Source organism: Echiichthys vipera (assembly GCF_963691815.1).
Source record: "Echiichthys vipera genome assembly, chromosome: 4".
Lineage (NCBI taxonomy): Eukaryota > Metazoa > Chordata > Actinopteri > Perciformes > Trachinidae > Echiichthys > Echiichthys vipera.
The window spans coordinates 823516-849358 of NC_139829.1; the positions used below are offsets into that span (position 1 = coordinate 823516).

The 25843-nt window shown below is 42.1% G+C and overlaps 1 protein-coding gene across 1 annotated transcript in view; it reads left to right on the forward strand.

Moving 5' to 3' along the window:
- Nucleotides 1–25843, forward strand: part of abca2 (ATP-binding cassette, sub-family A (ABC1), member 2) — a 423663-nt gene that overhangs the window by 80843 nt on the left and 316977 nt on the right. Inside the window, exons 3-4 of the mRNA XM_083912406.1 lie at nt 9300–9411; nt 18701–18864. Of these exons, the coding sequence (XP_083768532.1) occupies nt 9300–9411; nt 18701–18864 (276 nt within the window). The remainder of the gene's footprint in view (nt 1–9299; nt 9412–18700; nt 18865–25843) is intronic.

Genomic DNA, 25843 nt, shown 5'->3' on the forward strand with positions numbered 1-25843 from the left:
TCTGGCAGGCTTAGCACATCACTATTCACTAACGTAGATTTCACATTTTTGTGTTGTCTATTATGCAGTCACCACGCTAAACTGTACACAGTAATGTCACAACAGCGTTCAACATTCTCATATTTCGTTTTTAGTTTTGACCACAGACAATTGAATTGAATTCGCCACATAAATATTGGCTCTCATTCAGTAAAAATGTGTTACTTTGCCTAAATGGTCTATTTGAATATTTTTGCATACTGGGGTCCCTAAACTGTCTGACTGGAAAGCTGAGACTCCTGTGGATTCAATGAGCCCAATTGGATTCATGTCAGTTGATGTTAGTCCTCATAGTAACTAGTTCATTGTAATGAGAGCTTTTTTGAAACTTTAGCTCACTGTATAAAATGAGCTCTTTACCTCCACACAGTAGGTATAGTCCTCACTCTATGACTTATTTATGATTTACATAGACCCATCAATTCCCCCTTTGAGAACAGTGGCAACGAAAACCTTCCCTTTTACTGGCAGGGACGTCGACCAGTTGGTCTGGGAGGGAGAAAAGGAAAGAAAAGGAGAAAAAAATACAGACAGATGGACAGAGAGAGGCAAAGACAGCCAGAGAGACACCTCCAGAGATCCAAGCAACCACAAAAGCAACAGTAAATATAATAATATCTATAGTAATGTGAATGTGACTTAATGTTATGGCAGTCAATTTAGTAGAATAGTAAGAAAGAAGCACAGCGAAGGTGACAGAATATGACGGCCACCATATAATTATGGTGGTAAATATTATCAATGGTAAGATGGCGCTGCGAGCTGTGAGTAGCAGCCTGTCACAGCAGCTCTAGCTCAATTTTGAGCTTTTTCCTCTTTTTATATTTCTTTTGCATTTTTTTAACTATTCTTTCTTAACACTCTTTTGAGCTCTCTCTTGGGCAGTATGGAGACCAGACTCGCGTACTTCGTTCTAGTCCGTTCTGGTTATTTTTTCAACTTTTTCCGTTGTGTCCGGGGAGCCTGTACGCAGCCCTATTGTTTACAGTAAGGATCAGCTGTTGGCCCTCAGTAGCGCTGAGGTGCAGGCGCACGAGCGGCCTGATGTCCCCCGCGAGCTGAGGAGGAGGAGACGCGGGTGCTACAGACCCGTCCTCCCGTCTGTCATCATGGGGAATGTAAGATCTCTTCCCAACAAGATGGACGAGCTAACGGTGCTGACCCGGCATCAGAGGGACTACCGTGAGTGCAGTATCATAGTGCTCACTGAGACGTGGCTAATGGAGCTGACCCCTGACACGGACGCTAACCTGGACAGGTTTCAATTACGGCGGGCAGACAGGACGGCAGAGAACGGTAAGGGCGGCTGTTTGTTAATGACAGTTGGTGCAACTCTGGGCACATCACTGTTAAAGAAAAAGTCTGCAATAAGGACATCAAACTTTTAGCTGTTAGCATTAGGCCGTACTACCTCCCGAGGGAGTTCACACAGGTGATTGTGTTCGCTGTGTACAGCTAACGCTGCTGCAGCTTGTGATGTTCTTCATTTAGTCTCAAGCTCACTGCAGACACAGCACCCACAGGCCCTCTTCCTCATCTCTGGGGACTTCAATCATGCCTCTCTGTCCTCTACTCTGCCCACATTCACACAGTATGTCACCTGCCACACCAGAGACAATAAAACACTGGACTTATTGTACGTCAACATCAAGGAGGCATACAACTTATCCCCCCTCCCTCCCCTGGGAAGATCTGACCACAACCTGGTGCATCTTCTGCCTGTGTACAAGCCCCTCGTAAACAGGCAACCACTGGAAGTCTGCACAGTTAAAGCATGGACTAAGCAGTCTGAGGAGGCTCTGAGGGACTGCTTTGACTCAACTGTGTGGAAAGAACTGTGTGTTTCTAATGGGGAGGACATTGACAGCTTAACAGACAGCATAACGGACTACATAAACTTGTGTGTTGATAACACTGTACCCACCAGGACTGTACAGTGTTTTTCAAACAGAAAGCCCTGGATTAATCCTGACATAAAGGCCCTTCTTAAGGAGAAAAAGAAGGCCTTTAGGTCAGGAAACAATGAGGAGCTAAAGGCTGTGCAGAGGGAGCTGAGGAAGAAGATCAGAGAGGGGAAGAACAGCTACGGGAGGAAGATGGCAAACCAGCTCCAGCAGAGAAACGTCAGTCTGGAAAAGACTAAAAACTATCTCAGGGCAGAGGACACTCAGCCACTATGTTCCTCTCGTCTCTCCAGTTGAGGAATGAGCTGAGGAAGATGAAGGTGAAGAAGTCTATGGGTCCAGATGCGATCAGCTCCAGGCTCCTCAAGTCCTGTGCAGACCAGCTGTGCAGGATTGTAGAGCACATCTTCAACATGAGCCTGAAGCTGAAAAAAGTGCCACTGCTGTGGAAAACCTCCTGCATGGTACCCGTACCAAAGATTCCTCACCCAAAAGACTTCAACAGCTACAGACAGCTACAGTTGCTCTCACTTCACACCTGATGAAGACCCTGGAGCGGCTGGTCCTCACCCATCTCCGCCCTCTGGTGGGCCCCTTTTTGGACCCTCTCAAGTTCGCATACCAACCCGGCATCGGAGTGGATGACGCCATCATCTTCCTCCTGGACAGATCACTGTCTCACCTGGAGAAGTCTGGAAACACTGTGAGGATTATGTTCTTTGATTTCTCCAGTGCCTTTAACAACATTCAGCCTGCACTTCTGATGCTTATCAGGCCGGCTCTATCCTGGGATGCCCTGTGGACTCAGTGCAGGTCGTGGGAGAGAGCAGGATGATGGACAAGCTGTCATCGAGTCCCCTGCAGGTCACTCTCACAGCACTGGGCAGCTCATCAGCAACAGACTGATACACCCTAAGTGTGCGTAGGAGAGGTATCGCAGGTCCTTCCTTCCTGCTGCTGTCAAACTATATAATCAGCACTGCTCCCAATAGGCTATTGACCTTATCCTGTACCCTGCACTGTGCAATATGCCTGTACTAAGGTCACTTCTGTTTTTGCACTATTTGGTCATATTTACTCATATTTATTTATTCCATACTATATCATTACAAAACAAACAAAACAAGAACAACTGCACTATATCATGTGAATATGTATATATGTTTATTTCTATTTCTCCCCTTTTTAAATTTAACTTTATTGCTTATTTTTGCTATTTTTTTATCTTATTTTGTAATATGTTTCTGCTTGTAATATTCTGTTGCTGCTGTGACAAACAAATTTCCCCGTCTGCGGGGCATTAAAGGTTTTCTGATTCTGATTCTGATGAGTAGCGGTAATAACAGCTGTGATACAATGAGACATACCACTGATGGTGTTTTTTTTATTTTATATCTTATAAAACTAACGATAGTATGTACGAGTACATAAATACAACAGTAATAATAGCAGCTGAAAGTGTCATGCAGGACCGCGGCAGCAGGCACCACCACGAACAGCAGAGACCCGCCGGACGACAAAGCACAAACAACTCCAGGGAAGAAGTTGAATTAGTAACGTGCATTGAAGAGACATGAATGATACAGACAGAGAGAAGAGAAGCTCAGAGTATCAGGAACAGTATTAGCCCCCAGCAGACTAGGCCTATAGCAGCATGATTAAACAGAACCAAATGAGTTTAGGCCCAGTACATGCAGGCTCTAAGAAAAATTGAATGCCAATAACAACATATCTAAGGGCTCATAAGACCTAGCAGTAAGCTTTATCAAAGAGGAAAGTTTTAAGTTTACTTTTAAATATACCTCCCTAACAACACTTGAGAGTTGGTTCCACAGGAGAGGAGCTTGGTAGCTGAAGGCTTTGCCTCCCATTCTACTTTTGGAGAATCTAGGAACAACAAGTGGCCCTGTATTCTCAGAGCACAGCAATCTAGTCGGGCAATACGGTACTATGAGCTCTTTAAGATACAGCAGAGCCTGACCAATAAAAGCTTTGTAGGTAAGGAGAAGGATTTTAAATTCTATTCTAGATTTTACAGGTAGTGCAACGAAACTTATACAGGAGAAATAGGTTCTATTCAATTTGTTTTGGTACACAAAGTGCAGCATTTTGGACCAATTGGAGACTCCTAACAGACTTGTTGGAGCAGCCTGATAATATGAAAGTGCAATAGTCCAGCCTAGAAGTAAGAAATGCATGGACTAGTTTTTTTTTTCATCTTTCTGAGAAACAATGTTTCAAATTTTCGCAATATTACGCAGGTGAAAATATGCAGGCCTTGTTGTTAGTTTTATGTGAGAATCGAAGGACATATCCTGATCAAAAATAACACCCAGGTTACTTACTGTGGTGATGGAGGACAACACAACATCATCCAGAGTAACAATATTTTTAGCTATTGAGTTTGGGAGGCCTTCGGGGCCAAGTACAATAACTTCAGTTTAACATCAGAAAATTGCATGTCATTCAGCTTTTTATTTCCTAAATGTACATTTGAAATTTAGCTAACTGATCAGTTTCTTCTGGTTTGATAAATATAATTTGGGAATCATCAGCATAACAATGAAAATTTATGGAGTGCTTCCTCATAATATTTCCTAAGGGAAGCATATATAAGGTGAATAGAATCGTTCCAAGGACAGAACCCTATGGAACTCTGATTGACTTTAATGCACATGGAGGATTTGTCATTTACATGTACAAACTGAGATCGATCGGATTAATGACTTAAACCAGCTTATTGCGGTTTTTTTTTTCTTTCTCCCCATTAATAGTTCTGCTGGACTGACTCCTGTGGTGGCACAGGGAGTTGATTTGTAGCACATGAGGCCTACCACTGAGCACTTCTAATGGATGATCAGTGCAGCATCTCGAGGAACCTTGATTGATAATCTGATATTACCATGTAGTAGTTTTTGTTGTGCTCAAAGAGGTCAAGAGCTATTCTTTTCCATGGACAGTCAAGCAGTGGCTCTTTTTGTTGGGCCCACTTTTTTGCTCTTGGCCATGTGTGGCCTGTGTCCTTGAGTTCTGCAAAGAGTCTTGGCCAACAAACCGTCTCTACACTTTGTTAGCCCCTGATGTCAATCATATATTTTCTGTAGGATGTCGGCTCTCTGTGACAGTGGAATGACAACCCTGCTTCCACGTATGAGCAAACCATCAGCCTCTGATAGCTCATTTTTCACCTTCAAGTATGCTCTGATGTTTGGTGGTACATTCCCACTTTATTCTGGCCATCCGCTTCTTATGAATTTGATGACAGACTGCAGCTCGGCCATTTAGATGCTTTCCATCCTGCTAGGAGATGGTGGGATGCCTTATACCACCGAAGCTACATAACACTCCACCTCGTTATGTTTGTCAGTCTCTCTGGTGCAACAGTAACTGCCAAATAATGTTATGAATGTTGTCAGCTTGCAGCTGTCTGGATGCAGAGGGATCTGTCAGAATCCACTGGCAGCATCAAGGGAAGAAAACACAGCTGCACCACTCAGCTTGGCTGTAATCTCGTCTGAGGTGGTTAGGTTGTTGCGTTCTCTTTTGACTAACTTATTTAGTTTTTTCAGGTCAACGCAGATTCGGGCTGTGCCTGTGCTCTTCTTCAGAAGGTTGTGTCACCCGCTCAACGACACCATTCTCTATGTTCTGTATTTCCTCTTTCACCTTCTCTAACATAGGAAAGGGCACACGGCATGCAGTGTGCACAGCATATTGCAACCCAGAATGGTTACATAAGCCATTTAAACATGTACTAACAACTTGAAAATCCTACACTTCTATCTGAAATAAATACATTTTATTAAACAGTACACGTTAATATGTTTAAAACAGTGTAAGATGTGAAAATAAAGTTTTTGTTGATAAGCTTGGCAAATTGCCAATAAATTTGGGGTTACTTTCGCCTAAGCCCATCAAATGCTTTAGAACAACTCCTGACCATCTGCTGATTGGTCATTATAGAGGAAGTGAAAGGGGCCGAGAGTCAGTCTTTGCTTGACCCTTGATAAGAGCTGAAGTTGTTCCAAAGTGGTAAAAAACTTATTTAAAACAATGGAAAAGTTCATTAAAGGTTTCCGTGTATTAATTCATGGATTATTTGAAAATATAAAACTGCAGTGTGGATAAAAGAGGAGAGAACACCGCCTGTTTAAGCCTGTGCACAGTAGGCCGGACACCATTCATGGGTACGATATTTTTTTAGGGTCCCGCCCTTTTCGCCTCTGGTTGGCTAGAAGGGCTCTCGCCCGATTGGTTATTTGATTTGGCCATGAAACGTCATTTCACGTACAAGGCAGTCTGTTTTGATCATCTTTACAGTAAACTATGTCACTCCAACAGTACTAGGAAAGCACTATAAAAACCGGAGTACAAACCTGACCAGCCTACATTTCTGCGCCCTGGCTCTTTTTTTCTTTAAACAAACTTTGTTTAACAATTTCACGTATACAACAAATCAGACATGTACTCAACATAAAATTGCCGATGGATAAAACTTAGAAATAAGAAAATAGAATTTCGTATTTAGTAAATAGTATTTATTTTCTTATCTATATAAAAATATTAGGACTTCAAGAGTTTTTAGTCCAGAAATTTAAGAGATTTCAGATAATTTTGGAAAGCAATGAAGTAGGGGATGGTTTTTGTTACCTTGCATCTGTGCAAATAAAATTTGCCATATAAAATCAACAAGTTAACAATAAATTCAGTATTATATGTCTCATGTTCAAAATACAGAAATTACATATCTATACTCAATTCTGATGTTACAGTTCATTTTACCAAATACATACTGTGACATTCAAGTCCAAAAGGAAGCAGAATGTAAACAATAATAGAATACAAAGATGTGTCAAAGATGCTGGTTCATTATTGCAACAAGTACAATTGTTTTCAATATCTATGAATTTTGAAAAATATAGATGAGTAGGATATACAGTATACAACAGAAGTGAGTACACTTAAATTTCAAATGATTCAAAACAGAACCAACTTACAGTATTTGCATTATTTTTAAGTTGATAAGCAGAGTATTTCCTCTAAAGAACAATCAAAAAGAAAAACTTTAGAAAGACCATACTAAAAATAGAGGCCTAGAAGTACAGTAGAAATGCAATGCACAAAAGTCAATACACCTGTGATGTCTGACACACAAGTTAGAAAACCTTTGATCACTGAAACAAAATTGAATTTACCTAATTGCATGAACATGGTTATAAAATTACCTGTGAACACCAGAACTTTTTCAGTTTTGGACCAATAGGCTGTGTCCATCTGCATGCCTGCATCATGGCTCCACATGGAAAAGAATTGAAAAAGGAATTGAAACATCTGATTGTGCAACTTAACAAAGAAGGAAAAAAGTATACAGGGAGATCGGATACCAACTAAAAATAATGCAAAACACAGTTGCAGCAGTAATCAGGAGGTATAAAACGAACCATAGCCCCACTAATCAAAGTGGCTATCCTCCTAAAATGACGCCATGGACAGTACGCTACTTACACAATATAGCTCTGAAAAGAGGGAAGGTGCTTCAGACTTAATTATCAAAGGTAATCTGAGTTTCTGTGACAGCTCAAACAGTGTGAAGGATATTGCATAAAGTCAACCTCTATGGATGGCATACAAGAAAAAACCCTAGTCGCTTTTCGGCACAAAACTGCAAGATTAAACTTTGCTATAGAACATGAAAATAAGCCTGATAAATATTGGGAGCCCATTCTTTGGTCAGATGAGACCAAGATAAATTTGTTCGGCTAAGAAACGTGTTGGAGAGATGACATTTATAGATGGCACCATGAATGCATGTGGATATACCAAAATACTGGTGACAAGATGACTCCCAGTCTCCAGAAGCTTGACAGAAGAAGAATATTCCAGCATAATAATTATCCAAAGCACACTGCCAAAATCATACAAGAGTTCCGAAAGAGGGAAAACATGAAAAACTATGACCTGGCCAAGTATATCACCTGAATTGAATCCAATAGAACACATTTGGGGTATTACCACCTCAACTGAGCAGAACAAAGAGCGACCTGATTCCTCTTTTGTCTAAGAGCAACAACCAAGACATCTCCCATCTCATGGACTGGTAACTAATCACCAACTGGGCATTAGTACATGTTATAAGACTGTATGAACGACTAAGCAAAGAAATGTAACTTTGGTATAACCCGAATAAGAACTCCTGAGATCTTCAGCCTGCTGGCTTTTGTGTGACTTTAATGTTCACACCTTTTCTGCAGGGGTCCAAGCCCACACCCTTCCTCCCTCTCTCTTTGTCTTATTCACACACACACACACACACACACACACACACACACACACACACACACACACACACACACACACACACACACTTGTTGTTAGCTTTAGTTAGTTTATTGTGTTTTGTTTGTGCATTTATTAATTTATTTATAAATGTTTGTGTTTACCATATGTCTATATATTTAATGTTACACAAAGATGAATGAGCCAGCCTCTACTAAGAAAATAACTTTTAAATCCTTCAACTGATTGAACTATTTCATTTATCGGTGTTCAACCCTTAATTAGTAGTTTAATATATTTAATGAGACTTTTATATTAGTTGTCACTCCGTCTATGACGGTGGTGCCCCGAGGAACTCTGGTTTCACTAAAGTAATTTTCATTATTATCTTTGATTATTGGTGATAGCTAATATTTACTTGATTAACGATAAGTTTACTGAGAATACTCAATCTCATAATCTGAAAGTGAGTCAAGGCCCTTCATTTAATTGGTTCTTTGTGTGAAGTTTTTAATAAATTAAAGTTATTCATTTTTAGTAATTTTTCTTTATTCGCTTTCTTTTTCAAATATTTCATGTGATAGTCACACTTTTGATCCAATTAACCTAAAGTACCTACAACAGGAAGTGTTTTAGAGGCTAGATGTACAGGATCCATATTCACAGCCAAGCTTCAGCAGCACAGGAACCATGTAAACATGGCTATTATAAAGAGCTGAAGTTTCTTTTCTTTTCCTGGTTGAGGGCTTGTCCAGCCAGCATTTATAGACAGATGAGGAAAAATATCATGGGCCATTTTTGTGCAACAACATGATTAAAAGGCATGTGTGTTGAGGAGCCTCTCTGGCCATTAACTGTTGTCTTCTTTTCAAGTGGCTCATCTGACATCTTTGTCAACTAACATGAAATCTCTCCTTCTGCTTTTTCATCCACATTGTCCTGTTTGGTCGTCATCTTCCTCACATTCCTCCTCCTCCTCTATTCCCTTCCCATCCTCCTGCATACCACATCCTCTTCCATGGTGGTTTTATCTCTTCTCTTTTTGTCCCTTCTAACCCATTATTATTTCCTCATTCCCAGCCTTTTACAGTGCAGCCCCACTTACCTCAGCTGGCATCATTCCCATCATGCAGTCACTGTGTCCAGATGGACAGAGGGATGACTTTGGTTTCCTGCAGTACAAGAACTCCACGTGAGTACATTTTGTCAGCAATCACTTGTGAGTTTTTAGAGCAGGCGTTTGTCTTAAGTGATGTGTTTCTTTGTTTGTTCCATTACTTCTGTGAGAACACTGAGATCAGATTGGTGTTCAGGCTGTGTTCAGACCGATCTTGAAAAACACAGCCCTCTGATTCATTTGAATAGAGCCAGTCCGGCCAACACAAAAAAATGCAGGGTCACCTGGCTGAAAAGTTGTACATCAGGGGGTAAAATCTAGAAGGGCGAGAACTGCATACAAGCCCACTTAAAGCAATGCTTATGACCCACTAGAAGTATGTAGCTGGGTCATTGCAGAAAACCTGCACTCTGCCTAGATTTTGTCATCTCTTGTTGTTTAGAGAGTGACATGGACATTTTGGATACAAGCAAAAAGGCTTCCACACCACGTGATGGCTATCTTCAAGCCAATAACAGAATGCAGAGTGGGCAACTCTCTGATTCCCAACTGCCATTGGGACTCCCCTCCCCCTTAGTGTCAGGTACCAAACACAGAGCAAAATGCAGTGTTGTCTTTTACCAAGACACAAACAGAAACAATGAAGGTCTGTATTCACTCATAATCTGAAAGAGCAGCTCAGTTTTGCAGGAATAAGAGAGGTATGTGTGTGTTTATTTGTTCTATGAACGTAACTGCCTTGAAACTATCAGAGAATACTGTTTTTATTCATTTGATTCACTGCCTTGTCCCATGGATATACAAACCCTAATTCTAATGAATTTGGGACGTTGGGTAAAACAATTAAAACAGAATACAATGATTTGCAAATCCTTCAAGACGATGATGAGACACAAGAGCATCTTTGTATGCAAAGGAAATCTGGGACAAACTTAAAGTGTACGGTTGGACTGAGGAGAAGACACGGAAGGAAAAATACAGACAGGGGATGACAGCACACAAATAAGGGAGAAATAGGGGCTGCCATGATGTGAATCATGAAGTACCATGCGACTGACTCTTGCCATGTAGCTTGTGGACGTTTAAAACAAAGAAATGTTAAAATTGTGACTCAACAGAGTCTTTCCAGACACGTTTACTATCACATATTGAACATAGTGTAGCGACCCTGCAGTAATGCTACTGTTATAATGCGTTGTGTTCTAAAGTTCTGTGATTTCCGACTGTGAGTGAAGGTAGACAGGTGTGGTTGGATGAGTAAGCAAAGGGGCGGTGAGTGTGTGACTGCATGTGAGGAGAGAGCGCTGAAAGACAAGCTAAACGCTGTTCCTTTTGTTTTGGCGTAGTTACGGCCGACAGTAACTGCTACGTTCTGTTAATAAAGAAAGGTGAGACCAACTCCTCCTCATTCTTCTGTCGTCCAGTCGGACGTTACAATAGCAAGTGCTCAAGGTTTGGAGGTCAACATGAAGACAGGCCATTTTACCTCAACTTCAGCTTGTCACTTCGGCTCCGGAAAATATTGGTTTTAACACAGTTTCTTGTTTTTATATTTGGGATAACTCGTGCCCAGCTTTTATTGTATTTTTTTTTTTTAAAACATGGACCAAACTGTCCATTGGTGCGCCCTCTGTTGTGGACCTGGCTGTATCTGACCACTTTTGTGTGTTTTTTACAGTCACCAGTTTTAATCAGCACTAGGGGCCTCTGTGAGAACAGTGAGGAAACTCTACCTAACTTCTGAAATGGCTGCAATTTTTGAGACCCCTCCTGCCAAACTTTGACCAGCACCCTCGGATTTTATCACTGACAACCTAATAAAATTAAGACAACACTGGACTCAGTGGCTCCACGTTTTATTAAAAGAATTAAAACAAGACTTACACCCCCATGGAGAACTGAGGAAGTTAAAAAAAACTCAGAAGGGAATGCAGGAGTGCTGAGGGTAGATGGAGGAAATCAAGGAAGTCCTTGTGGCGGCACCCCCTGTAGCCATGGACATGATTCCTCTCGGTGTGCACAGCCCCCAAAGGTAGATTCTTCCTCACCTCAGATCTAGGTGCCTAGCCATGTCTCCTCAGCGACAGGTAGTGTATGTGCGTGAGTGGGTATTTCTTTGTGTATCTTTGTGTGTATATTTTTGGAGTCGGGAGGTTTGGGTTTTCATGGTGTTTCTTTTTTGTTGTTGTTTGTTTTGTTTTTATTTTCTGTAAGGCACTGTGGGCTACTGTCAAAGTATAAAAAGTGCCATATAGATAAAGACTTTACAACCCGCGCTGCTTTTTCCTGCGAGGCTGGTCATCACGATGAAGGACAAGGCAGGAAAAGGCTCTCTACGGTCACCAAGGCGAAAGCCTTCATAACATCCACCCGCACAGAGGAGCCCTGAGGTCCGTTTCACAAAGCAGGTTCAACAAACTCTGAGTCTAACCCTGAACTCTGAGTTGATCTACTCTGAGATAGGAAACTCTGAGTTTTTCGGTTCCAGAACAGCAGATTTGGGTTAGTTCGATCAACTCGGAGTAGTTTGACCTGGAGTTAAGTGCGTGCACCACAAGTATAAAAAGACAGCATCAATGGAGCCCTGATTCGACGAGTCACCATGGCAACAGGGAAGATTCAAGATTCAAGATTCAAGAAGCTTTATTTATCCCGAGGGAAATTATTGTGCAGCAGTTTCAATACAAAGATGGGAAAGGATCAGAGTAACAATAAGCTAACATAATCAAATCACCTGGGATGATGAACAGTTTTTTACAAGGCTATTTGCCAAAATCCTAAACGCTGACTGTCATCGCATTATCATAGGCAGAGACTTCAACCTGGTGCAGGATGTGACTCTTGACAGAGCTTCTCCTACACAGGTTACGCTATCCAAATCAGCACACACAGTAAAAGCATATGCATCACAGTTGGGAATTTCTGATCCCTGGAGGTTAAGAAACCCCCATGGGAAAGCTTTCTCCTTTTCTTTCCCATGTACACCACACATTCCCTAGAAACTGATTTCTTCTTACTCGATAACAACCTCCTCGACTGCGTGAATTCATGTGAATATCACCCAATTGTCACTACTGACCACGCTCCTACCATAGTTGACATTAGTTTTCCACAAGATACAATTCTACGTTCACCATGGAGGTTTAGTTCACACTTACTGTTAGTAACCACACTTCTGATCCAGTAATGATCAACAAGTCTACACTTCATTATATACTTCTGAATGCAACCCAATTACTGCAGCGACCCCCAACCCCTTAGACTACCTAATGTACCCTCAGATTGATATAAACATTACTAGGGAGCTCGGTAGACCAATCGCTCTGTTGGAGGTGCATGAAGCGATCAAGTCTATGCAGAACAGGAAATCTCTTAGTCCCAATGGTCAAGTTCTTTAAGGCGTACTCGATGCTATTAGCTTGTGAGAATGTTTGATGACTCCTTTACTTCATATAAGGGAGCGTCCATTCTTCAACACAAGAATGCTGCTCAACATCATATTCTCACATGGATCAGACACTCAGGTCGTAGTGGCGCTAGATGCTGAGAATGCAAGTCTGACTCCTTGCAGGCCGGGTTAATCTTATTAAAATGTTAATTTTACCAAAGTTTCTGTACCTTTTTCAACTCCTACGAATTTGTCTTAACAAACGTTTTTCACTAATCTAGGCCAACAACTTAACGCCTCTATTTGGCAAAATAAATCAGCCTGTATCAAAAAACATATTCTTCAACTCCCTAAACTTGAAAGGGGGACTAGCAAACCCTAATTTCCGCCACTACTACTTTTATATTGTCTCCGCGGTGAAGTTGCAGACACCCGTCGGCCATGGGCTCATACTGAGATAACAGCTTCCTCCTGCTCTTTGCACTCTACAATTTGCTCACAGCTCCCCATAACTTCCCCACAAGGTCTCATCCAATGCGGTTGTCGTTAATGCCATTAAAATTTGGATCCAGTTCAGGAAGCAGTACGGCGTGCACAGGGCTTCGGTCCTTGTGTCAGTTTTGAATAACTATGCGTTACTCTCTTCCTGCACCAACCTTGCATTCAGCCTATGGTCAGATAAGTGCCTCAAAACTCTTGAGGACCTGTATGACGAAGGGGTTTTTGCGTCCTTTGCAACTATGTCAAACAAATACAGCCTTTCCTAAGGCCTTCCTTTCCTACTTTTTTTGGTACCTTTAAATGAGACATTTTATCCGAAAGCAATTCCCACATTTTCCGAACTTCCCCCCTGAAGCGGAGATGGACCAATTCCTGTCTCTCAACGTACAACACAAACGACTGATATCTGTCATTTATAATAAGATTGCTCTTCCACTGTATCACCTAAAAATGCATGGGAAAAGGATTTGGGGGTAGGCATTACTGGTGACCAGTGGAGGGAAATTCTGAAACTGGTCCACTCATCCTCGATGTGTGCCAGGCACGTCCTATTACAATGGAAGGTGCTTCATAGAGCCCATTTCACCAACGCTAAATTGGCAAAGATACCCTAGTCACAGTGATGCTTGTAACCGCTGTAAGCAGGCCTCAGCCAACCCCACACAGATGTTCTGAACTTGCCCGAAGCTGGCTGAATTTTGGTCTGTTATATTTCAAACCCTCAAACAGGCTCTTAACATACATTAGGAACCAAATCCTCTGACCGCTCTTTTTGGGCTTTTTTCCTCTAAAAATCTGCCCACTACCACACAACGTGTCGTGGCCTTTACCACCCTGCTCGCCAGACGTAACATTCTCCTTAAATGGAAACGTGTTTCTCCACCAACTCATAATAGTTGGATACTTTGCAATTTTGCAGTGTCTTCGGTTGGAGAGGTTAAGGTTTTCACCCCTTTTTTGTTGTCTTTCTCTTTCTTGAATTAAGTTAATTATTTTTGCTATTAGTTTTAGTGTGTTTTTTTTTTCTTTTCTTTTTTTTAACTTTATCTCACGTTATCTGCTTTTGTGACTTGTTATTCGGTTACCTTTTTTTTTTATTGTGACCGTGTATGACGTGGGTTGTTGGGAGGGAAAGCGGGGTTGGGGTTTTTCTTTTCTTTTTTCACCTTAAAGCAGATGTACTGTACATGTGTTTTACCTGTTTCTGTGTTCTGGTCTGCAAAAATCAATAAAAAAGCAGCACCTCCCACAGTCGGCCCCCACGGTCATATGCCTTTCTACAGATCCACAAAGCAAATGTAGACCAGGGGTCCGTTTCACAAAGCAGGTTTAGTGAAAACTTTGAGTCTGTTAACCCTGAAATGAGGGAAACTCTGAGTTTTCCGTTTCACAAAGGGAGGTAACTCAAACCAGTGAGAGAGGGGTAACTCTAGCCTGTTTCACAAAGGGAGGTAACTTAAACTCCCTGGTCCTGAACCTAACCTGGTCAGGACCAAGTTTTCCTCAACAAACCTTGAGTTTCTCTCTGTCTCCGCACTCTTTCAGCCACACACAGTATTTGATTTTCCTCATTCATTCAGTCAGCGGGCGAGTTTTGGCGTAGCATAGTTCTGTCGTCTGTTTTTTCAGAAAATCATTGAACAAATCAGACATTAGAAGTTATATTAGGTGGCGACTATTTCCACTACCATGGCGTGTCCTTTTGATAATGATCCTGTGGATGAAGGTGCAGCAATATTGCACAGAGAATTAAATATTTGTCGGGAGATGATTATTAGGCCGCGCATTGATGTTCTTGCATTTCCAGACAATTATCTTTTTGAGCGGTACCGTTTCACATCACAGTCCATCATTTACATACACAACCACATCCGTCCTTACATTTGGAACATTACCAGCCGCAGTCATTCTCTCACATCCCAGCAGCTATTGTGTGTTGCGCTGTGTTTTTTTTGCAAATGGGAGTTTTGCAACGTCGGAGATGCAGAGCACTTGAGTAAGACAACTGTGTGCCAAGCAGTCAGAAAAGTGTGCCTCGCCCTGAAAAGGCTACTACCCATCAAGGAGGAGTTGGAGGATTGCAGGTCAATGACGTAGAGATCTATTAAATGAATATCAAATGATATTCTGTTAATGACGTTGTGCTGCAACCTTAGACTGGGATTATTCATTTTAATTTCTTTTAGGATTTCCCAGTGTGATTGGCTGCATAGATGGCACACACATCCCCATCACGGCTCCATCACAAAATGAAGCAGATTATGTGAATAGGAAGTCCATTCACAGCATAAATGTGCAGGTACATGTGGACTGACTAGTGTTTCAAAATGTTAAAGACTGCATCATAGTTCAACATTTGTCATTCTCTGCACTGTCAAGATCGTATGTGATGCTGCATATATTATTTCCAATGTGGAGGCCAAGTGGCATGGGTCTGTTCATGACTCAAGGATTTATCGAGAGTCTAACCTGAGCAACAGACTGCAATGTGGTAAGCAGCCTAAAGATTTGCATAATACTTCACTTGTCTCCCTCCTTTTAATATAATATAATGTATCCACTATACATTACAGGAGAGTTTGATGGCCATCTGCTGGGTGACAGGGGTTACCCATGCCAACCTAGGCTGCTGACCCCTTACCCTGACCCTGAACCAGGCCCCCAACAGAACTTCCGGCTCACTGCAGGACGAGAGCCCGGGTTGAGATGACCATAGGCCTGCTAAAAGCCCTTTCAAGTGCCTACGTCACCTCAGGGTGATCCCTGAGAGGGCCTGTGATATTATTGTGGCATGTGTTGTTCTTCATAATATTGCCACTATTAGAGGAGAGCAACACCCTGCCCTACAAATTGAAGACCCCGATGATGACCCCATCCACCTGACAGCTATGCTGGATGGCAGAGCAGTCAGAGACACCATATGACGTCATCACTTTAGTGATTGAATCCCCATCACCACCATCACCACCATCACCACCACCACGACCACAGCAGTCAAATAAAGATATACTACAAACATTTAATTTGGTCTTCTTTATTTCCTGCAAATACAAGAGCTAGTTTAATTGATGTTCCAATATAGTTAACATACTTAACATGATTCACATGTGACCATGCACCTACCTCTAACTTGTGCTCCAGTATTTCAATTTCTATGTCTGCCTTCCTAATCTGCCGGTCCAAGTAGTGCATTTCTTTGTCTGTTTTTTGTATTTTTTTCAGCAGGTCAATTTTATAAATGTCTTTGATTGGTAACTGGGAATACATACAAGGAGGACATTATACAGTTGCACATGAATTCCACAGAACGAATCTCTGGTGTTTACTGAACATCCATCTCACTGTGTCAATCTGTGCAGTGGAAGTTGAGGGACCCTCCTGCTGCTGCCCAGCCATGCCCTGTTAAAGGATGAGAATGTGTTAATACTACAGTGAAGGCTAAATGTCACTATATTCCACCAGAATGTTAAGAAATGTAAATCGGAAGAGAGCTATCAGTAACATATCAAGATGTTACCTCTGTAGGCCTTTCTGGATCCCCCTCTGTAAAGGCAGCAGATAAAGTTTCCTCATACTCTTCATCCTAGATGAGTGATACTTTTCAGTATATTCAAACTACCATTTGACAAAATCTTTGAAGTATTGCCTACTAACAATTACAAGGTCTGTTGTGGCGGGAGGGGGCTCCACCAGGGAGACAGCACCATCAGAACCTGTTGGAACAAAAGTTAAAAAAAAAAAGTCATGAAAGGGAAATAAATATTTTTATGAATAGACTTTTATTTATATATATATATATATATATATATATATATATATATATATATATATGTCTAGGCATATTACATTTTATAAAAGCACTTGTGTCTTGGGGGGTGAGCTCAGAGGATAGGCTTCCTCCACTGGCCTTCCTAAATTCTGGCTTAGTGCCAGCTCCTCTGCCTGCGTTAGAGGTGGCGGTGCTGGGCCACCACCCGTTTTACGGGTGTCTGCTTTCTTTCTGTTGGCTGAGTAGAAGTCTGTCTTAGTTTAAATAGGCTTAATTAATTAACAGAACATGATATAGATGAGAAGACATTTATGTACGTGAAATCAGCATTATGTTGGGGATAAAACAACTGTACAGTCAAACAGCCATTTCTTTTTTTTATTTTATTTTATCTTATTTTGTAATGTGTTTCTGCTTGTAATATTCTGTTGCTGCTGTGACAAACGAATTTCCCCGTCTGCGGGACATTAAAGGTTTTCTGATTCTGATTCTGAATATTTACTTTAAAATGTAAAACATGATCAAAATGAGGTACCCCCATGAGATTATGCCGAGGTCTTACCTGTTTGAAAAATGTTTTTATGTTTCATCATAAGCTGCTGCCAAGTGCGCTTCTGCCCCGTGGGGTTGCACCGAAATGAAATAAATGAATAGGCTACCACTCAAGCAGTTCCCCTCTGTAATATTATTGTGATTGCAAAGGACTACATTTAAACTTACGCATTGACCCGAGCAGCAATGTTCTCCCACGCCGTCTCCCTCTCTTTTGCTGCTGCAGCGGTGTTACACTTACGGCAAAAGATATGCTCATACTCACCGTATGAGCGCATTAATATTTCCAATTCCAGTGTGGTGAAAAACGCAGCCTTCCTTTTCCCCGTTGCCATGGTGACTCGTCGAATCAGGGCTCCATTGATGCTGTCTTTTTATACTTGTGGTGCACGCGCTTAACTCCAGGTGAAACTACTCCAAGTTGATCAAACTAACGCAAATCAGCTTTTCTGGAACCGAAAACTCAGAGTTTCCTATCTCAGAGTAGATCAACTCAGAGTCCAGGGTTAGACTCAGAGTTTGTTGAACCTGCTTTGTGAAACGGACCCTAGATGAGCATACTCCCAGGCCCCCTGCTGGATCGTTATGAGAGTAAAGAGCTGGTCCATCGTTCCAGGTCTAGGACCGAATCCGCATTGTTCCTCTTCAATCCTTTCCAGCACCTTTTGAAGTAGACATTGACCCAGTCTGCAGTCTCACGCAATGTTATTCTTTATTATTGTAAAAGATATTGTGACTTGTTCCTGCTCATGGGGGGATTGTTGGGTCTCTGTAAATCATAAATAAGTCATAAGTGTGGTCTTTACCTACTCTGTATGCAAGTGTCTTGAGATAATTTCTGTTGGTGATTTGGCACTGTAAATAAAACCAAATTGAATTAAATTGAAACCAACTACATTTTGCCACAATCTTCTTATCCCATTTCACTCACTAGCGCACTGTTTTCCCTCCCTCTTTCCACTTTTCTTGCTCCATTGTTCACTCTCTCACTTCAGTCTCATGATATGAACATCATGTCAATCATGCACAAAGATCTTATGCCAAGTTATTTGTAAATGTACTGTATCTTGGTAGAAAAGGAATAACAAAGGAAATATGTTTCTTCTTCTGTGAAGTTTGACATTTACTTTCGTTTCTTAATCTCTCTCTGTTAGTGTGACCCAGCTGCTGGAGCGGATCAGTGAAGTGGTTGAACAGAACCGCGTCTTCACATCTGACCGTCCTAGTTTGGGTCAAAAGCTTGAGACCTTGCAGCAGCAACTGGACAGTCTCAGCACAAGCCCTTCACCGCCGGACTACAACTTTAACACCAGTCAAGGTCTGACATATAGCCATGCTTTAACTAATGAGTTAATGTGATGACTCCCTCTTCCAGGTACCTTTCACCCAATGATGGAGTCATGGGACAAAAGTGAAGTGTTTAGCAATGCAAAACTAATCTGCAAACTTCTAATCTTCTGTGGTACACAGTTGGACATCACTGGTCTAGTAGACCAGTGGCTATCAGTGCTGGACTTTATGTAAAACGTTTTATAGCGGTTTGCAATGTTTTCCCCCCTGAATGATATATTTCCTCCTACTGGTGTACAAAGTTTTGATGTATTTTTCAGCTATAGTCAGACAAGAATCGGCACTGCTGAAAATGTAAGTGGCACAATCAATACTACCTAATCATTTCAATCCATGTAGCATATTACTATAATATTCATGCTTACCTGGAACATATCTGGTACATTTACTGACCGACATCAGTCTTTAACCTAAACTAATTTAAGTCGCATTAGGCGTGTTTCCATTTAGATAAATTGTGGCTGCTGAGAAAGTTTGAAGGCACACCCTTTTAAAAGTCCTCTCACTCAGTGTGTCTCCATTACGAAAAAAAGGACCCCAGAGGGATTTATCAGACTGAGGAGGTGACATATCAATCTAAATGGGTTTTGATCATCGGAGCTCTGGCACTTCTTTCTCCAAGTGAGACACACATGTAACGCATGTCTACTGTACATGAGCTAAGGTGACTATCATGTACTTTAAAGGTTAGGCAAAAATCAGAAGATAAAGTTTCTGTCAGGGAGGATTTAAATGACATGGACCACAGTTTAGAAAAAGTAACAAAATGGTTCTTTACTGTTAGGAAAGCCACTCTTAATACCAACAACTGAATTTATATTTTCTCTATGTATCAAAACTAAGTAAATTCAACCTGGTATTTACCATTCAACGACCTCAGGGGTAAACAAATGTACAACTTACAAAAAATGTTGTTCAAATTGCAATTGAAATAGAAAATTATTGTTCAAAGTACAAATCAAATAATAAAATGTTGTTTAAAGTGCAAATAAATTAATGGGCCCAAAATAATAAATGATACAGTCCAATAAAGTCCAAAAACAAGTCAAATGTCCAATCTAGTCAGTGTCCACAGTTTGGGTGTTAGTCCTTTAATGTATTGTAGTGTAATTGTTCATCTACCCGGGTAGTATGATTTTGTGTCTTATCTGTATCATGAGATAGGTGCGCTTTCTCCAGATGCACGATGAGCTCTTCCGACGTCACACCCTCCAAGCATGTAAGCCAGTGTCCTTCTCCACGTTCCCCGGGTTTGGGCTCTGGCTCGTCATCAGAAACGTTTCACACTCCAAAAATAAATACCAACCTGCATAGAGCAGAAGTTTTATATGTATTGTTAATCTCTTTATCTCTTTTTTTTTAGATACATCTATCTAAATCAACTGTACAGTATTTATTCTTTTTTTCAATCTTAAATCAATGGACTATTCACATTGACAATTTATCATAAACAGCTATAAAGTAAACGTTTTTAAACAGCCAGCACACACAAAAGTGTGTATTATGAAATGATTTTAATTGTTTTTTTCTTTTTAGCTTTTATCACCACATAGTGCACACAAATATGAATTAAATCACATATCAATCATGTTTGAGAATGATTTACCGGATTACTAACCTTTAATAACTCAAATGCATCTTAGCTCACAAAACTGCTTGGTTAGCTGTTTGGCATTAGCTGGCATTTACCAACAGGAACCACTGGGTCGGGTGCGCTGCTGCACGGGTGGCAGTTAAGGTGAGGGGCCTCGACGGACCAGACACGGGTAGCAGAAGCTGGCTCTGGGGACGTGGAATGTCACCTCTCTGAAGGAGCTGGAGCTTGTGCGGGAGGTGGAGCGCTACCAGTTAGATCTAGTGGGGCTTACCTCCACACACAGTCTCGGTTCTGGAACCGTACTCCTGGATAGGGGTTGGACCCTATTCTTCTCTGGAGTTGCCCAGGGTGTGAGGCGCCGGGCGGGTTACGGGATACTCACAAACCCCCGGCTGAGCGCTGCGGTGTTGGAGTTCACCCTGGTGGACGAGAGGGTCACCTCCTCACGCCTGGGGGTGGTAAGGGGGAAAACTCTGACTGTTGTTTGTGCATATGCACCGAACAGCAGTTCTGAGTATTCGGCCTTCTTGGAGACCCTGAATGGAGTCCTGCATGGGGCTCCAGTAGGGGACTCCTGGGATACTTCAATGCCCACATGGGCGATGATGTTGACATCTGGAGAGGCGTGATTGGGAGGAACGGCCTCCCTGATCTAAATCCGAGTGGTCGTCAGTTATTAGACTTCTGTACTAGTCACGGATGGTCTATAACTAACACCATGTTCGAACATAAGGATGCTCATAAGTGTACTTGGTACCAGAGCACCCTAGGCCAAAGGTTGATGATCAATTTTGTGATCGTATCATCTGATCTGAGGTCGTATGTTTTGGATACTCGAGTGAAGAGAGGGGCGGAGCTGTCAACTGATCACCATCTGGTGATGAGTTGGGTCAGATGATAGGGGGAAGATTCTTGACAGACCAGGTAAGCCCAAACGAGTAGTGCGGGTGAACTGGGAACGTCTGGAGGAGGAGGTTTCTGTCCGAGAGATCTTCAACTCACACCTCCGGCAGAGCTTTTCTGGCATCCCTGTGGAGGTTGGGGGCATTGAACCGGAGTGGGCAATGTTCAAAGCTTCCATTGCTAAAGCTGCAGCAGTGAGCTGTGGCCTCAAGGTCTTAGGTGCCTCAAGGGGCGGTTATGTTATCCCGAAAGACTCCGGAGGCAGTTGCAAGGATCCAGCAGGCCAGAAGGGCTGCAGCCTCTGCTGTGTCAGAGGCAAAGCAGCGGGTGTGGGAGGAGTTCGGAGAAGTCATGGAGAAGGTCTTTCGGGCGGCACCAAGGTGCTTCTGGAAAACCATTCGACATCTCAGGATAGGGGAAACGGGGTACCTTCCAAGCTGTTTACAGTAAGGACGGGACGCTGGTGAGCTCAGCCGATGAGGTAATTGGGCGATGGAAGGAGCACTTTAAGGAACTCCTTAATCCGACTAACACGCCCTTTTTTGTAGAGGCAGAGCTGGAGGCTGACGGGGAATCATTGTCAGTATCTCTGGCGAGAGTCACTGAGGTAGTCAAACAACTCCACAGTGGCAAAGCCCCAGGGATTGATGAGATTCGTCCAGGAATGCTGAAAGCTTTGGATTTGAAGGGGCTGTCTTGGTTGACACTTAACATTGCGTGGAAGTCTGGAACAGTGCCAAGGGAGTGGGAGACTTGGGTGGTGGTTCCTCTGTTTAAAAAGGGGGACCAGAGGGTGTGTGCCAATTACAGGGGTATCACACTACTCAGCCTCCCTGGAAAAGTCTACTCCAAGGTGCTGGAAAGGAGGTGTAAGTGGACAGCGGAGTCCAGGCCTGAGGAGTTAACTCTCCTGTGTTGGGCCATGCGTTTATGCAGTGGTTGTTTTGTTTCTCCAATGTAAAGATCTTTGCATTCCTCGTTGCATTGGACAGCATAAACCAGGTTGCTTTTCTGGGTGCTTTTGCAATCCCGGGATATTGGCAAAAACACAGAAATACTCACTTGGAGGCAAAAAAACTGACATTCCAGCACAGGAAGAAACACAAAACAGATGGGTTAAGAATTTGTCGGACAGAGATCTTACCCACCCAGAGAAGGAGGTCTTAGCCAAGGGCTTGAACTTTGCCATGACACCAAAAGAGGTACCCGTTGTGGAGTTGATTACGGCTACGGAATCGGCTATAAAGAAAAACAACCTTAATGGAACTGAGGCTGAACAGCTAAGGTTGAGAGTGTCAGCAGCGTTGTCCCAGGCTAAGGTCCCCCCATCCAACCTCACCATTGAGGAGAGAAAAGCAATAACGGCACTGAGCAAAGACCACAGCATCACTATCCTTCCAGCAGACAAGGGTAGATGCACAGTTGTTCTCAATAGAACTGATTATCAGGCAAAGATCTCTGCATTACTCAGTGACTCCAACACTTATGAAACTCTGAAACGAGACCCTACCAGTGGTTACAAAAAGAAGGTGATAGAGTGTCTACAGAATCAGAATCAGAATCAGAATCAGGTTTATTGCTAAGTATGTTGGACATACAGTGAATTTGACTCCGGCTTAAGCTTTTCTCACAGTTTCCAAACATTTAACAGGACAAACCTAAACATAACAATAACAATAACATTTACATAACAATAACATAACAATAACAGAACAACACAGAACAATAATTTAAGATAAAAAATAGAGGTAATATTAAAATAGGTTATCAAGTAAATATGAGAAATTTAAAATAGAAAGATAAAATAATTGTGCAAAGTAAAGTGACCAGGCTGTTATAAACCTCTTGTTATATTATTTACAATGATATACATAAGGTGCATTAGGTGCATTTGTCTTGTATGTCTGGCATGTAACTGCACAGCAACTACAAAAAGAAGGAGGCTTTAGCAAACCCCAGTATTACAGGCTTTACCCCCAGGACTCAATCCCCTGCTTATATGGACTCCCAAAAATCCATAAAGAAGGGGCCCTGCTCAGGCCCATTGTCAGCAGTATAAACTCGGTCACTTATAACATTGCCAAGCATGTTGCCAATATTCTGGCACCACTGGTGGGAAACACCCCACGCCACATCCAAAACTCCATAGACTTTGTGAACAAAGTCAGAGACCTAAAAATGGATCCAGATGAAACCATGGTATCATACGACGTGACTTCCTTGTTCACCTGTTATCCAACCATGGAGGCCTAGCCACGGTAAGAGAGCGGCTCACACAGGACAACTCCTTACAAAACCAAACAAATCTCAAACCAGACCACATTTGCCAACTTCTGGATTTGTGCCTGAATACCACATATTTCCAGTTTAATGGCATTTTTTACAGACAGAAACACGGCTGTGCCATGGGTTCACCAGTATCCCCTATTGTGGAAAATCTGTACATGGAGGAGGTAGAGGACAAGGCTTTGAACTCCTTCAAAGGAGTAACCCCAAGCCATTGGTACGACACATGGGTTAAGATCAAATCCAAAGAGGTGCAAACTGTTACTGAACATATCAACTCAGTGGACAGAAACATCAAGTTCACCAGAGAGGAAGTTAAGGACAACAGCTTGCCCTTCTTGGACTGTGACGTCCATATGGAGAATGACAGAAGCCTCCACATAGGGGTATACAGAAAACCGACTCACATGGATCAATATCTACTGTTTGACTCTCACCACCCTTTGGAACACAAGCTTGCCGTTATCAGAACACTGCAGCATAGAGCTGATAACGTACCCACTAGCTCACAGGCTCAAGGGGAAGAACGCAAGCACCTGAGAGGCGCCCTCACAACTTGTGGCTACCCCAGCTGGACCTTTGTTAAAGTGGCAGCTGCCTCCAGAGAGAAAGAAAAAGATAACAGGAGAAACAACATAGTCATCCCATATGTGGCTGGGGTATCAGAGAAACTCAGGAGGATCTTCAACAAACACTGCATCCCTGTGTATTTCAAACCCGGTAACACACTCAGACAGAGACTAGTACATCCGAAGGACAGAACACCACACACACACAAAAGCAACCTGGTTTATGCTGTCCAATGCAATGATGACATGACAGCATGTCATCTAATATTTTAGAATCAGGTGTTCCATCATTAGAATCAGGCCCTACAGGAGTAGGATTGGACACCCTGCAACACAAATAATAAAAGGTCAATAACATCACTATATCTTCAGACAGATGTACAAACGTAGATAATGAATATGTTAAGATTAAAGAAAAGGGAAGAATACACAGACCTTTGTCTCTATGCTCCATTTCTAAGGCTGCACTTAAGGTCATACCCAAACCCTAAAACAAAATAGAGATCATCGAACTGTTATGATTATCTATCTGTTTATTGATTTTTCCGAATATTAAATCAATGGCTGTCATATATAGTGGAGCAGATAATGCTACAATCTTTCAATTTGTGATACAAGCATGAAAATTGACATGACCAGTCTCCAGTGGAGCAGTTAAGTGATATAATGATTTATTTGGTGATACAAGCATGAAAATTGGCATGAGAATTTCAATTCAATTACATTTTATTCAATTTTAGTGTCAAATCATAACAAAAGTTATCTCAGGGCACTTTACAGAGTAGGTAAAGACCACACTCTATGACTTATGATTTACATAGACCCAACAATTCCTCTGTAGAGTACAGTGGCAACAAAAACCTTCCCTATAACAGGCAGGAACATCGGACAGACCCAGCTCTGTGGAGGACGGCCGTCTGTCTTGACCGGTTGGGGAGGAAGAAAAGGAGAGAGAAAGAGAGAAAAGACACACGGATGGACAGAGAGAGACAGACAGACACACTTCCAGAGATGCAAGCAACCAAAGCGTAACAGTAACTATAATAATATATATAGTAATGTGAATATTACTTAAAATAAGCCACCCTCAGCAACTTGAAATTTCAAGATGGCCGACACCTTTGTGGAGTAGTTTGGCTCAAGAATCATTTAGTGAGCACATCCCGTTTGGCTGAGATGGTGTAGACACGGATCGAGTCTTGCTCCCGCAATTATTGATAATTTCAGGACCCGAAAGTCACTACAATAGTAATATTTGTCTCATTTGACGGATACACCACCAAAATGTGCCGATGCATTCGACCAGACCGACTGTAACAGACCAGGAGAGCAAAAGTAGTATTGGCTTGAAGTATTGGCTTAAGAAAATCGGCAGTCCGTATCAGCCATCAGCTAAGGCTGATGAAAAAAAAAAAAGGCATCCGCCCTGAAAAAAAGTTCCTATGACTGTAAAGACAGGTACTGCAGTGCGTCTGATTTCCTGAATACTAAGGTAATGAAGAAGAGCGGTCAAAATCGGTAAGGTCCTGACACAGTTGCAGCACCTTAAGGGGGATGGGATGTTTCTGCAGGAAACACATCTCAAATCAGCT